This window comes from Aquarana catesbeiana, linkage group LG08, assembly GCF_042186555.1.
Source record: "Aquarana catesbeiana isolate 2022-GZ linkage group LG08, ASM4218655v1, whole genome shotgun sequence".
Classification (NCBI taxonomy): domain Eukaryota; kingdom Metazoa; phylum Chordata; class Amphibia; order Anura; family Ranidae; genus Aquarana; species Aquarana catesbeiana.
Genome location: NC_133331.1, coordinates 248,468,615 through 248,484,886, shown reverse-complemented (window position 1 = coordinate 248,484,886; position 16,272 = coordinate 248,468,615). Strand labels below are relative to the sequence as shown.

Below are 16,272 nucleotides of genomic sequence, written 5' to 3'. Positions count from 1 at the left end.
GTGGTGCCTCCCCACTGCTCTGGGTAGCATACTGCAGCAAGTCTGTCCATTTGCACTGCGGATCTCCCCGCTGGACACACTCCCATTTCACTAGGTTCAGTCTCCTAAATTGAAACAGTCTTCCCATTTTCCTCCCATTTTCAGTGGCTGGCATGATAGCCTTCACTTGACCGCGCTGTCTCTCAGCTGCATCCATACTAGCCACTGCCTCTGTGTGGCCACAGGATGACACCGCAGCCTTTCCAGACTCTTCAGCGGTTTTCCATAACCTTGGGCAAGTAAAGATTCCATGTCCCGCTTGGCCACACTCCACGCATGGTATTGGACCTTTAGCTTTACTTTCTGGCCAACTCCTCAATGCCAGGCTCTTTGTTGTCATGGGATACCACTGGTCATGACCATCAGCAGACAGACTCCTTGGATCCACAGCATCCCTGTGGTCCTGGAGGTGGCTTCCATGGATGACCATAATCTTTTCCACCTGCTGTTGTCTAGCTGGCTTCCTGTTGCCAGAGACAACCTCTCTAACTTCCCTTTTAACTGGGGGTGACATGATTAATTTACCCCAGGTTACAGAGATTTCACATTCAGAAGAATTCTTTGGTGCGGCTGGGGCATGTGGTGAAATACCCTCTAGCCACAGTAGCCATTCCCTGACTTTAGCAAGGATTGCTTCCTTTTTCTGTTTTGACCGCCCCATCCTTGCGCACAGCAACTTGTAACAGTTCACAGAGAAAAAAAAATGTATATGTTTGATTCTCCTTTCACAGGTACACAACCTGCATGCCACAGTCCATCAAATGAAATTCTGCGCAATGCTGTTTGCCTGGCTGCCACACACGGCTAGCAGTAGTTCGTGATGCGACTCACCATGGAGCAAGGACCCGGATTCTACCATCTACATGCCCGCATTCAAGCGCCACTTGTAGCATGGGGGATTGTTCAGCTCAGTGGTAGATGTGTTTTCATGTAGTGAGTCCACATCAGACAGGCGTTTATAGTTAAGGGCCTGGTAGCCCACGTTTATTAAATGATAAAAACGAAACAAAAGTTCACTCAGGAATCTCACGCAGGAGTTTAAACGTCATTCAGGCACAATTGAAAATACAAGCCCACCTGGCTACTCTTTAACAGCACTGCTGCTACAGGTACTGGTCCCTCAAACCACCAGCTCTTCCAGCAATCAAACAACAATAAACTTCTGCTCTACCGAGCCTTATGCCGTGTACACATGATTAGACATTCCGACAACAAAATCCATGGGTTTTTTCCAACGGATGTTGGCTCAAACTTGTCTTTTGATTTTTCAAGTTCTGGTCCCATAGACTTTATTAGACACCTTTCACACTGAACGCGCTGGCTGTTAGCGCTAAAGCGTCGCTTGTTTTAGCAGCACTTTAGCGGGGCGCTTTTAACCCCAACAAAGGGCTTAAAAAGTCCCATTTTGCAGCGCTTTAAAAAGCGCTGCCTATTCATTCCCATAGGCAGGGCATTTTGGGAGCGCTAAATACAGCACTCCCAACCCATCCCAAAGATGCTGCTTGCAGGACTTTTCATAATGTCAGGCGCTTAGCAGAGGCTATTTCCAGGGCTAAAACACCTGAAAACCACCCCAATGTGAAAGGGGTTTAAGGGTTCATGTTTTGGGTCAAAACTTTTGCGATGTTCTAAAATTCTGGTGCGAACCGAACTGGTGTTTGGCCCATCTCTAGTCATGAGACATCACTTACAGTATAACAAACAGTTTAGTGTCTTCCATCCTGACTGCATTTCACTTTAACAAAACATAAACAAAGGAAAGGAAAAAGAAAAAACAAATCGAGAGGGAAGGAAAATATAGGCTTTGTAGGATCAGGAGAAAAAAAGGATGGGGGGAGTATAGGGCCATTATGAAAAAATGTTTAACCAAAATTATTTTCAAACAAAATTTTTATTCAAATAAAGCAATCCAATGGTGTAATGTCTAAACAGTTCCCATAACCAATATTATTCTTCCAAGTATAGAATAATCTTTGATCCAATACGGGAAGATGCACTTGTCGGAAGTGCATGCCTATCTCACTACAAGATTAGGCAAACATAGTTTGTATTACTTCCAAAGATCTTCCAAAAAGGTGCAGTCCACTTTAACCACCTCAATACAGGGCACTTACACCTCCTTCCTGCCCAAGCCATTTTTCAGCTTTCAGCGCTGTCCCATTTTGAATGACAATTGCGCGGTCATGCTACACTGTAACCATGTGAAATTTTTATCATTTAATTCTCACAAATAGAGCTTTCTTTTGGTGGTATTTTAATCACTCCTGGGTTTTTTATTTTTTCCTAAATAAAAAAAAAAAAAGACCAAAAATTTTGAAAAAATAAAAAGTTTTTCTTAGTTTCTCCTTCACTGATGGGAGCTGATGAGGCAGCACTGATGGGCACTGATGAGGTGGCACTTATGGGCACTGATGAGTCAGCACTTATGGGCACTGATGAGAAGGCACGAATATGCCGCTCTTATGGGCACTGATAGGTGGCACTGATATGTGGCACTGATGAGCACTGATAGGCAGCACTGATGGGTGGCACTGGTGGGTACTGGGCACAGGCAGCACTGGATGACAGATAGGCAGCACTGAAGGGTGGCATTGATGGGCAGCAGTGATGGGCATTGATGGGGAGCACTGATAGCCAGTACTGACTGGCATCACTGATGGCCACTGATTGATGGCAGTTGTGGGCACTGATTGCTGGCACTTGTGGGCACAGATTGGTGACAATTGTGGGCACTGGTTGGCACTGATTGCTGGCAGTGGTGGGCACACATTTTTGGCACTGGTGGCACTTAATTGTAATCAGGGCACTGATGATCAGTCCTCAGTCCTGATTACATCCCTAGATGTCCTCTGTGAGGAGATTCCGCTGATCGGCTCTCCTCTCCTCACACTCTGTCAGTGTGAGGCGAGTAGAGCTGATTACCGACATCTCCGTGTTTACATGTGATTGGACACAGCCGATCACATGGTTAAAGAGCCGTGGCTCTTTACACAGATCGGGGGTCGCGCCGTGTCCTAGCAACACAGCGCGGCCGCATTCGCCACGCTGCACGCCCCTGGGGGCGCGCAAGAGCAATCGTTCTGGAGGGCCATCATATGACGTCCACCCAGAATGAGAGCCACGCCGCCCAGCCATCATTTGATGGCCGGCGGTTGGGACGTAGTTAAGGCTTCACCTCCACTGCTGTCCTCACCCCATTCAGTGGCGACCCCTTCGCTACCAGAGAACCTGTCACCTAACCAGGTACCACGCCACTGACTGGTTGCTGTTCTTTCTTGTGATTACTCAGGCAACTACCTCTTCCTTCGTGTTTTGCTGAATGAATCTGAATGAACCTGTATGTTACACATGCCCCATATTGGTGTTATGGACCCAGATTCTTTAAAGTGATTGTAAACCCACTTTATAATATAAAAAACTAACACCTGCAAGACAAAGGCATAATGAGCTCATTATGTAATACTCACCTGAGATCGAAGCCCTCACTGCGGTGCCCGTACACAGCACCGGCGACATTACGCCCAGGGGTTACTTCCAGGGAGCCGCCGATAACTGCACGGTAACGGCACACTCACTGAAGCATTGGCACATATGTGCCATTGCTTCAGTTTGCGTCAGTGTGCATGTGCCAATGACGTCGGCACATGCAAATACAGGGGATATCTCCTAAACCGTGCAGGTTTAGAAGATATCCTGGGTAGCTACAGGTAAGCGTTATTAAAGGCTTACCTGTAGCAAAAAGTGGTCTCTAAGGGTTTACAACCTCTTTCATAATAAACCAAGACCTCACATGCATCCCTTGAATAACTTCAGACCAGGTTCCAAGCAGTTTGATCAATTTTTTCCTGTAAACTTGGCGCAACATGTATACAGTGCAACAATGGTGGTGCGTCAATTAAGAGCGCACGGGCGCCACCCGCTCTCTCCAGCCACCCCCTTCTTTGTACTATGGCCACTGTAGCCACCCCCTATTCAGGTGTCTGGCCCTTTTTCGGGTGTCAGTTGCCTGAATTACAGCGGCGGGGGGGTGTTGAAGCACCTTATTAGAGCCATAGACTCCAAAAAGGGTGCACTGAGAGCGCAAAACCATTGTGCTCGCAGTGCATCCAGGTGTGTTAGCAAAGCAAATTAATATTTATATATATTGGCCGCCTAGCAAAACAGGAAGAAGACACGCACGGAGGACACAGCATCTATCGCCGCGCTACCCGTCCCACAGCTTGCTGCCTGACCCGCTACCATGATGGGGTAAGTGCCAGGCAGACAGCAGGGGGTGCACAGTGGCTGCATATGATGGGCACAAAGGCTGCATTTGCGGGGCACAGTGGCTGCATATTATGGGCACAGAGGCTGCAATTAATGGGGCACAGTTGGCTGCATTTGATGAGCACAGAGGCTGTATATGATGGGCACAGAGGCTACATATGATGGACACAGTTGGCTGCATTTGCTGGGCACAGAGTCTGCATATGTTGGGCACAACTGGCTGCATATGGGCACAATTGGCTGCATTTGCTGGGCACAGTTTGCTGCATTTGCTGGGCACAGTTTGCTGCATTTGCTGGGCACAGTTTGCTGCATATGATGGGCACAGTTTGCTGCATATGATGGGCACAGTTTGCTGCATATGATGGGCACAGTTTGCTGCATATGATGGGCACAGTTTGCTGCATATGATGGGCACAGTTTGCTGCATATGATGGGCACAGTTTGCTGCATATGATGGGCACAGTTTGCTGCATATGATGGGCACAGTTTGCTGCATATGATGGGCACAGTTTGCTGCATTTGCTGGGCACAGTTTGCTGCATTTGCTGGGCACAGTTTGCTGCATTTGCTGGGCACAGTTTGCTGCATTTGCTGGGCACAGTTTGCTGCATTTGCTGGGCACAGTTGGCTGCATTTGCTGGGCACAGTTGGCTGCATTTGCTGGGCACAGTTGGCTGCATTTGCTGGGCACAGTTGGCTGCATTTGCTGGGCACAGTTGGCTGCATTTGCTGGGCACAGTTGGCTGCATTTGCTGGGCACAGTTGGCTGCATTTGCTGGGCACAGTGAGGCTGCAATTGATGTTTTTGTTTCAGTATTTTTCAGAATGTTTGTTTGCACCCTCCCACAAAATTTTGAGCTCCACCTGCCACTGCAATGCAATAACCTCTTTCTCCTAACTAAACCTAACTGCGGCTGCCCCAGGTAAATCCTCTGATAAAAGTCCATACTTGGAATTGCTCAAATGGAGAAGTCCATCTACCTGATATCTTCCAGCAAATTGGTGTTCAGGTCTCGGCAAGTCTTAGTTGCCCATGTGCCCCATGTGTCTTCTCATTTGTCCCTCAGGACCCCCCTCGGATCTGGACCGCTTCCCTTTTATATAACACAGGAAGGAGGCTGGACCCCACAGAAAGCCCATGAACACGTTGGCAAAGGCGGCAAAACATTAACCCTTTCCCCCTGACCTGGGCATCTGGGTGCTAACTAAATATGCCTATAAGTGGGATACTCCAAAAAGAATTATGTACAAGATGAGGAACCAAACTTTCTTCTTTTGCAGCACTTTAGCACAGTCTTTGCAAGGGCCAGTAATGGACTTGGCAGGTACAGCACCCTCTAGTGTGTGCTACTAGAAGAGTAGTGTAGGTAAAAGCATTTCCCTTGCTCTAGGATTAAGACCTGAGTCACTGAATCTGGGTCAGGGTTATTAGAGGCCAGTGCTGGATGACTCATCCTGAGAGCTCTCTGGTGCGTCACCCTGGTATCTGGAAAATTGGAATATGTTCTAAAACTAGTGGGCGGAGGTGGAGAGAAGCTGTCATGAATATTTATGGGACCTCAGCCAATCCCCAGAAACGGGCTGGCAGGGGGAAACTGAGAAAATCCCATAGGCATGGGCCATGCCAGCAGGGGAGTCGGGTGGAAGATGGAGATTGAGTGCTGAGGAAAGGCTGTCTGTGACCCTTGAGGGATCCCTGCCAGGGAGGGGTTTTACTTTGGGATGGAGATCAGGATAGCTGGCCTGGAAGGATCCCATCATAGGAGGCAACTGGAAGGGAATCATGCCGTTAGAGGCAGCAGGAAAGAGCAAGCAAAGACAGTGAGTAATATCAGCACAGTGCAGGAACAACACAAGGGGAGAGACTGTCAGCTGTAGCAGTGCTCTCTGAAGCGTTGTGTTTAAGTCTTCATCCTTGCCCTATGGAATCCCCATGGAAGTGTACCAGTCAGGAAAGACTGGGGAAGCAATCGGACAGGTGGGTTGGTATCTTCTGCAGCAGTAGAACTGGGCTCAGGGTCTACAAGAAGGCAGAAGGATATGCTGTTCACTCCATATTGTGCTACTTTATCCACAAAGGGGCAGAATGTTCCCGGCCTGTAATGGGTAGTTGCTGAATTAACACTATAGACTGTTAGTTCCCTTGGAGTGATCAGCAGGAGCTGTACATGTGAGCCAAGTTTGTGCAGGAGGAAGGAAAAGGAGGATTTTGTGTAAATAAGGAGGGAGTTGTCCCCTTTGTTCATCGTTCTGGACATTTTCAAGTTGGGCATCCTATAAATTTCCTACCTCACCCAAGTTATCAACCCCTAATAAGCAACAAAATAACAAGCCAAGGACTGGTTTTCTATAAAGCTGGAATGCATGAAGGAGATGTTGTGTGCCTGTCTGTGTAGCAGTGGGGAATCCTAACTCAGCAGCTCCTACGAGGGGTGTGCTACACAGGTGAAAGTCACAACTTGCTTCAGCAACTTGAGCAAAGTCCCTTAGCACAAAATAGGGTAGACAAAGCTCTTTAGGATACCTACTGATACCCCCTTTTTCCTGCAATTTCAGCTGATTCTCAAGCACCAGAGGGGTGGGTAGCAGCAGCCCATAGACTCAGTCTCTAGGATCTCTCACACAGTCTGTACTCACAAACCCTCAGACAAATTAATGCATCCTTCCAATGTTTGCTAGTAGTCCCAGACCAGATACACCATGAGACAGTCCCTCAATCAGCTTCCAGGCCCCTCAGGTAGCCCAGCTGAGGCCTCAAAAACAGAAAGCACATGGCGGGGTTGCCTGGAAGGGCAGCATGTCCTCCAGGCTGGACTTCTCCCATCCAAGACACCATGTATACCCTTACCCAGCAGCCACCTGTGCAAGGGCCCACAAGATTGGCTAAGGCAGTATAAACATTAATGCTGACCATTTACATTACTCCACACCTATGTTCCAGAATTATCTAGGTAACCCTGGAGATACGAGTGAGGGTGATTAAATCAGCAGCCTGTAAGTCATAGAGCAGAACCTAAACAATCACTTGCAGCTGTACTGGCTACAGTGAGATAAAGATAAATTTACCTAACAGAAAAATACACCCTCACTGACTACAGTGAGCAAACGAAATCTATCTACTCCTAGCACCTATCTAGGAGGGTGCTACATATTTTTAAGCTGTTTTGTCACTGACCACTTGTTTTATTTTTTTTTATGAGGAAACTTTCCTATAGCTTTGAGATCTGTTGTGGCTGTTACTTACATCAGTGAATTTGGTTCATTACTGCTGGATAAAAAAAATAAGGGCAAAACCTACCCAAAAAAAGCCCCCCTTTTTTGAAGTATCTTGCAAACAAAAAACTCAACAATATTCAAACCTGGATATATAATGCATTAAAGCCTCAGTGATTTGTAGAATGGTGTGGTAGAGTTACCTGCAGGCCATTTGTGTTGTCAGCACTTAGAAGGTATAGTAGTATTATTTTACAAAGTTATAATACCTCCCAGGTTTCCTCAGTCAGTTCAGCAGGGATTGGTTGACCAACTTCTGTCAAATTAACTTCAATTAGTGGCTGCAGCCAATCAGCTGCAGCTGCCGATCAGTGTATTCTGACTGCAGAGAGTGTCTCTGTCAGAATAGAATGTTCTGGTAGGGGTGGATTTTTCCATCCAACTCATTTGCCAAAACCATATAAAATGAGGTCAAACCTTAAGAGTTTCAGTTTGTATGCAACCAGGCAAGCCCTTGCAATACATGTTTTTGGTAAATCTGAAGACAAAAATCTGCAGAAAATCTATGGGGCCTTAGCTCGAGGTTGCTGCCCTTTATTTTAATGCTAAATTGCCCTTGGGATTTAAAAAAAAAAGCCCCCCTCCCCCCCCCCAAAAAGAAAAAAAAAAACAGACATTCAGAAGGCAGCAGTATAGCCCCCTGAATACCTGACAGCTGCTGCTCTACCTCCTCTAAAAAGTGATCTATAGGAGATTGCTTTTCAGAGGGTGGTAGACACCCATGTGAAAGAGACCTACGGGACACCGGTTACCTGCTGCCTACCTGATGAGTGAGCACCATTTTCAAATTTGCATCTATTGTGTGCTGCTTAATCACCTTGAAAATGTGTTTCTTGAATTATTACAGAAGGAAATTGCATAGTGCAAGTTATGTGACAGGAGGCTGAAATAATAAACATAGGTTAAAAAAGTCACAAATCCATCTAGTTCAACCAAAAGAAAAAATGAATAAATTAACTGAAAACCTTCATATATACTGTAAAATTCCTATATCCAGAGGTGATTAAGAGGAAGGCAAAAAAAACCTAAAGCATGACCCAATTTGGGCCAGCAGCAGAAAACAAAATTCCTTCCTGAAACCCCCTTCTTCACACTTGCAATAGTCTTTTTCGTAATTCTCAAAACTGACCCGTGGTGGATCACTTTTTAAAGGGTAGTTGACAGGAGGTTGGGAGGCGATATGTCACCTCATTTTTTTTAACCCTAAAAATCCTGTACCACCGCACCGCAGTTGCATGTACAGTGCCTTGAAAAAGTATTCATACCCCTTTGAAATATTCCACATTTTTTGTCACGTTACAACCAAAAACGTAAATGTATTTTATTGGGATTTTATTATGTGATAGACCAACGTAAAGTGGGACATAATTGTGAAGTGGAAGGAAAAGGATAAATGGTTTTCAAATTTTTTTACAAATAAATATGTGAAAAGTGTGGCATGCATTTGTATTCAGCCCTCCTGAGTCAAAAAAGTCAGAACCACCTTCCACTGCAATTACAGCTGCAAGTCTTTTTGGAAATGTCTCTACCAGCTTTGCATATCTAGAGTGAAATTTTAGCCCATTCTTCTTTGCAAAATAGCTCAAGCTCTGTCAGATTGGATGGAGAGCGTCTGTGAACAGCAATTTCCAAGTCTTGCCACAAATTCTCAAATGGATTTAGGTCTGGACTTTGACTGGGGCATTCTAACACATGAATATTCTTTGATTTAAACCATTTTATTGTAGCTCTGGCTGTATGTTTAGGTTCACTGTCCTGCTGAAAGGTGAACCTCCGCCCCAGTCTCAAGTCTTTTGCAGTAACAGGTTTTCTTCTAAGATTGCCCTGTATTTGGCTCAATCCATCTTCTCATCAATTCTGACCAGCTTCCCTGTCCCTGCTGAAGAAAAGCATCTCCACAACATGATGCTGCCACCACCATGTTTCACGGTGGGGGTTGTGTGTTTAGGGCGATGCCCAGTGTCAGTATTCCGCCACATACAGTCAGGTCTATAAATATTGGGACATCGACACAATTCTAATCTTTTTGGCTCTATACACCACCACAATGGATTTGAAATGAAATGAACAAGATGTGCTTTAACTGCAGACTTTCAGCTTTAATTTGAGGGTATTTACATCCAAATCAGGTGAACGGTGAAGGAATTACAACGGTTTGTATATGTGACTCACACTTTTTAAGGGACCAAAAGTAATAAGACAATTGGCTACTCAGCTGTTCCATGGCCAGGTGTGTGCTATTTCCTCATTATCCCATTTACAAGGAGCAGATACAAGGTCCAGAGTTCATTTCAAGTGTGCTATTTGCATTTGGAATCTGTTGCTGTCAACTATCAATATGAGATCCAAAGAGCTGTCACTATCAGTGAAGCAAGCCATCATTATGCTGAAAAAAACAAAACAAACCCATCAGAGAGATAGCAAAAACATTAGGTGTAGCCAAATCAACTGTTTGGAACATCCTTAAAAAGTAAGAACGCATCGTGAGCTCAGCAACACCAAAAGGCCCGGAAGACCACGGAAAACAACCGTGGTGGATGAACGAAGAATTCTTTACCTGGTGCAGAAAATACCCTTCACAACAGTTGGCCAGATCAAGAACCCTCTCCAGGAGGTAGGTGTATGTGTGTCAAAGTCAACAATCAAGAGAAGACTTCACCAGAGTGAATACAGAGGGTTCACCACAATATGTAAACCATTGGTGAGCCTCAAAAACAGGAAGGCCAGATTAGAGTTTGCCAAACATCTAAAAAAGCCTTCACAGTTCTGGAACAACATCCTATGGACAGATGAGACCAAGATCAACTTGTACCAGAGTGATGGGAAGAGAAGAGTATAGAAAAGGAAAGGAACTGCTCATGATCCAAAGCATACCACCTCATCAGTGAAGCATGGTGGTGGTAGTGTCATGGCGTGGGCATGTATGGCTGCCAATGGAACTGGTTCTCTTGTATTTATTGATGATGTGACTGCTGACAAAAGAAGCAGAATGAATTGAAGTTAAATGTTTCGGGAAATATTATCTGCTCATATTCAGCAAAATGCTTCAGAACTAATTGGACGGTGCTTCACAGTGCAGATGGACAATGACCCGAAGCATACTGCAAAAGCAACCAAAGAGTTTTTTAAGGGAAAGAAGTGAAATGTTATGCAATGGCCAAGTCAATCACCTGACCTGAATCCGATTGAGCATGCATTTCACTTGCTGAAGACAAAACTGAAGGGAAAATGCCCCAAGAACAAGCAGAAGAAGACAGTTGCAGTAGAGGTCTGGCAGAGCATCGCCAGGGATGAAACCCAGCGTCTGGTGATGTCTATGCGTTCCAGACTTCAGGCTGTAATTGACTGCAAAGGATTTGCAACCAGGGGCGTTGCTAGGGGGTGGCTATTGGGGCTATAGCCCCGAATCTGGGGCCCATAGCCCCGAGTCTCTTGCCACAGGGTCCCTGCCTAACCAGTGGGTTGCAGCTGCTGCGACAGTCAGGCTGGCTGCATGAGAGAGGCGGAGGAGAGGAAAGAAGCGAGCTCTTCACAGCCGGGCCTCTTCAATTTGGGAGCGAGGTGTGGCGAGCAGCAGAGAGATGACATAATCTCTCACTGTCCGCCACAAATCGGCGCTCTTCCGCCGTCACAGCACGGTCATCGTGGAGCTCCATATTCCGTCACAGCACGGTCATCGTGGAGCTCCACTTTGCAGCCAGACCCCCTTGCTTCAATGTTGGAGGTGCGGCGGGGAGCAGCGAGATAACATCATCCCTCACTGCCCACCCCGCATCACCGCTCTCCTGCTCTCACTAAATGGACCAGTGCTGTCAGCCTGCCACCAATGCAGCATCAATGCATATTTGGTGGAACTGGCTGGCATGGCAAGTGACAATCCACATCAGCTGGCAAGTGACAACCCACATCTGGTGGCCGGTGACGTGGCAAGTGACAATCTGCAAATGGTGGCAAGAGATGTGGCAAGTGAGAATCTGCAAATGGTAGCAGGAGACGTGGCTAGTGACAATCCACATCTGGTGGCAGGCGACATGGCAAGTGACAATCCACATCTGGTGGCAGGTGACGGTGGCAAGTAACACGCTGCATCTGGTGACAGGCGACGGTGGCAAGTGACATGCTGCATCTGGTGGCAGGAGATGTGGCAAGTGACACGCCCAGGGCTCCCACTGATTCTGCAGTATGGTGAGTTTAACCACTTCATTATATATTTGAATGTAACAATAGAAATAATGCACTTCAATCACCCTGACACCATATCAACCATCGCCTGTGAAAAATTGCTTACCACTGGTCCCCCCCCCCCCTCCCCTGCGGGCATGCAAAAAGGTTGGTGACCGCTGCTATGGGCTCTAGCCCCAGATCTTTTGCAGACCTAGCAACTCCCCTGTTTGCAACCAAGTATTAAAAAGTGAAAGTTTGATGGATGATTGTTAATTTGTCCCATTACTTTTGGTCCCTTAAAAAGTGGGAGGCACATATACAAACTGTTGTAATTCCTACACCGTTCACCTGATTTGGATGTAAATACCCTCAAATTAAAGCTGAAAGTCTGCAGTTAAAGCACATCTTGTTTGTTTCATTTCAAATCCATTGTGGTGGTGTATAGAGCCAAAAAGATTAGAATTGTGTCGATGTCCCAATACTTTATGGACCTGGCTGTATAGCGTTTTACCTTTGGACCAAAAAGTTAAATTTTTGGTCTAAAGTTCTGACTAGAGCATTTTCTTCCACATGTTTGCTGTGTCCCCCACATGGCTTCCCGCAAACTGCAAATGGGACTTCTTATGGCTTTCTTTCAACAATGGCTTTCTTCTTGCCACTCTTCCATAAAGGCCAGATTTGTGGAGTGCACGCCTAAGGCTACTTTCACACTGAGGCAGCCTCAGCGGTATTTTTAGCGGTGCTTTACCGTCGTTTTAGCAGTGCTAATCGGCCGCTAGCGGGGCACTTTTAACCCCAAAGCGGCGCTTTGCCGGTGGTTTGTCGGCGCTGCCCCATTGATTACACACCGCTCCTTCAATACACCGCTCCTACAGCGCTGCAAAGATGCGGCCTGCAGGACTTTTTTTACCATCCTGCAAGCGCACCGCTCCAGTGTGAAAGCACTTAGTATGAACAACAGATCGCTCTCCTCATCCCTGACAGCACGGAGATCTGTCTGTTTACATTGACAGATCTCAGTTCTGTCTCTGTGCAGAGCGATCGCGCGTGCCCGGCAGTCATCGCGACCGCCAGGCACGCGCATTGGCTCCGGCGGCCCGCACGCGCCCCCTAGTGGTCAAAAGGCGAACTGACGTACAGTTACGTCGGTTCGCACAGGAGAGCAATCCTGCCACAGTACAACTGCGGCGGCTGGTCGGGAAGGGGTTAAACTTCTCCACAACTTTATCTCTGACCTGTCTTGTGTGTTCCTTGGCCTTCATGATACTGTTTGTTCACTAACAAACCTCTGATGGCTTCACAGAACAGCTGTATTTATACTGAGATTAAGTTACACACAGGTCTATTTATTTACTAATTAGTTGACTTCTGAGGGCAACAGGTACCACTAGATTTTAGTGAGAGGTATCAGAGAAAAGAGGGCTGAATACAAATGCACGCCACACTTTTCACATATCTATTTGAAAAATCAAAATTAAAAACCGTTTATCATTTTCCTTCCGCTTTGTGTTGGTCTATTTATGTCTGCATGTAAGTTAGTCATCCTGCAAAGCATTTTTTTTAAAGCTACAGTACATGGCTTGGTGTCCTCTGCAAACACAGAAATTGTACTTTTAATCCCAGACGTTATATAATTTATTAAAAGGTTAAACATTAAGGGTCCCCACATAGAACTGTGGGGGACACCACCAATAACCTTAGATCATTCAAAGTATGAATCATTGTTCACTACTCCAAATACAGTCTTTAAACCAGTTTTCTATCCCCTTACAGACTTCATTTTCTAAGTCTATAGACTTTACACGGTAGCCATGTGTGGGGAACACTGTCAAAAGTTTTAGTAAAGTCCTAGTACACTATATTCACAGCCTCTGTCTCTTCAGAGACTCTGCTGGCCAGGCCATAAATGTGCAGTAGACTCCCTGTGTATTCCAGTGGAAAACTTACAAATTGATAACCTCAACAATTGGCGGGCTTCCCATGGGAATAAATAAGGAATCTACTGCACATGAATGTCAGCCAGGAGAGTTTCTGTGAAGAGGCTACAAAAGTGGCACCTAGCAGGCTATGCAGCTCCCAGTGGCGCACAGTGAAGATCTTCATATACCCTGTTTCCCCGAAAATAAGACCTAGTGTGATTGTCTGTGATGGCTGCAATATAAGCCCTACCCCCCAAATAAGCCCTACCCAGTTTCTCTGAAAATAAGCCCTACCCTGAAAATAAGATCTACAAGAACTTTAACTAGGGCTTATTTGGGGGGGAAGGGCTTATATTGCAGCCATCACCGACAATCACGCTAGGTCTTATTTTCGGGGAAACAGGGTAAGTGGACAGGTAAATAAAATACTTGGGGCAAGCTTGCTGAGGCTTGGAGAGGGAGCCATAATTTTCAGGATACCTGTTCTAAAATTACAGTTATCAGTTAGAATTTCTACTGTTGTCTATTGTTGTCTCAATTTAGCATAGTTACAATTTTTCTGGATAGTATTAGTTTACTGATGGAATTTAACCACTTCAGTACCCGCCCATAGTCATATGACGTCCACAGATGGGATCGGATTCCCGGCCGTCTAGGGGGCGCGCGCACACGCGCCCGCCGCGTTCCTCGGGACCCGGTGCGTGTGCCCGGCGGTCGCGATGTCCGCCGGGCACCCGCGATTGCCCGTTAACCGGGCCGGCATGTGGATCTGTGTGTGTAAACTCTGAGGAGAGCGATCTGTGTTTCCAGAACGGAGGAACACTGATCGGTCTCCTCCCCTAGTGCGTCCCCTCCCCCTTCAGTTAGAATCATTCCCTAGGAAACATACTTAACCCCTCCCCGCCCCCTAGTGGTTAACCCCTTCACTGCCTGTCACATTTACACAGTAATCAATGCAATTTTATAGCATTGATCGCTGTATAAATGTGATTGGTCCCAAAAATGTGTCAAAAGTGTCCGATGTGTCCGCCATAATGTCGCAGTCACCAAAAAAAATTGCGATCGCCGCTAAAAAAATAAAAAACATTTTTTTTTTTTAAATGCCATAAATCTATCCCGTATTTTGTAGACGCTATAACTTTTGCGCAAACCAATCAATATACGCTTATTGCGTTTTTTTTTACCAAAAATATGTAGAAGAATACGTATCGGCCAAAACTGAGGAAAAAATGTGTTTTTAAAAAAAAAAATTGGGATATTTATTATAGCAAAAAGTAAAAAATATTGTGTTTTTTTCAAAATTGTCGCTCTTCTTTTGTTTATAGCGCAAAAAATAAAAACTGCAGAGGCGATCAAATACCACTTAAAAAAACAGAAAAAAACAAACATGTTATACTTACCTGCTATGTGCAGTTGGTTTTGCACAGAGTGGCCTCGATCCTCCTTTTCTCGGGTCCCTCTTCTGTGCTCCTGGCACCTCCCTCCTATCGAGTGCCCCCACAGTCAGCAGCTTCCTATGGGGGCGCCTGAGCCGAGTCACAGCTCTGTGTGTCTATTCAGACACAGAGCCCCAACCTGGCACCACCCCTATCTCCCCTGATTGTCTTACTGACTATGATTGACAGCCATGGGAGCCAATGGCGCTGCTGCTGTGTCTCAGCCAATCAGGAGGCGTGTCCTGGACAGCTTAGACATTTGTGGGCATCACTGGAGAGAGATGAGGCATAGGTAAGTAATTAGGGGGTGTTGGGGTGGCTGCTACACACAAAAGGTTTTTTTATCTTAATGCATAGAACTCCTTTACCTTACAAATTGAAACTTAGATATTTGTTGTGCCCACGGTCAGTATCTGGTACATTTCCCAAATAAATAATTGCATAATTATTCCTGACATTCAAGAAATTTTAAAGTAGAAAAACTTAAATTTATGTCTTAAACTTAAATGTTTTCTTAATATACTGAGTCATATTTTGATAGTAAAACTAATACATTTTATTGCTCTCATCTTGTTTTTTTTCCCCCCCTAATTCCATCTGTCTTGTCATTCCAATCTGGATGATTCATTCCCTCTGGCTTCTGGTCTCCACCCAAGGCTTCCTCCTGCACCTCCTAAGTTTATTTCCCCTCCTTCCCCTCTCACGCTCTTATCCTTTCTCTCTCTCCCCTTGCCCCTCCCTTTGCACTTGCTACCCATCACCTCCGACAGCTAGCTGCCAGTCGCACAACCTGTCTCGTGTCCCATCGCCTCTACCAAACCAGGCCCGTCGAGTCTTCCTGCAAAACAACCAGATCTCAGAATTAAGTCCTGGACTTTTTTCTCCTCTTACATCTGTACTTTGGCTATTCTCAAATCGTATTTCCGTACTGCGTCCTGGGACATTCCAGGGTCTGGAGCATCTAGAAGAATTGGATCTTGGAAAGAACCCAAATTTGCCACCTCTACAGCCAGACACTTTCAGTGGTTTGAATTCTTTGCTCTCCCTGCACCTGTATCAATGTAATATCCACAGGCTGCCAGCTGACCTGTTCCGAGGCCTCCATTCTCTGCGCTACCTCTACCTTCAACACAACCGCCTGACAGGATTGCCGGTGAGTAAAACTTTTAAAT

General features: G+C 45.9%; 1 protein-coding gene across 1 annotated transcript in view; it reads left to right on the top strand.

Moving 5' to 3' along the window:
• RTN4RL2 (reticulon 4 receptor like 2) overlaps window positions 1-16,272 on the top strand; it is a 340,267-nt gene that overhangs the window by 76,390 nt on the left and 247,605 nt on the right. Inside the window, exon 2 of the mRNA XM_073596988.1 lies at window positions 15,757-16,253. Coding sequence (XP_073453089.1) covers window positions 15,757-16,253 — 497 coding nt within the window. The remainder of the gene's footprint in view (window positions 1-15,756; window positions 16,254-16,272) is intronic.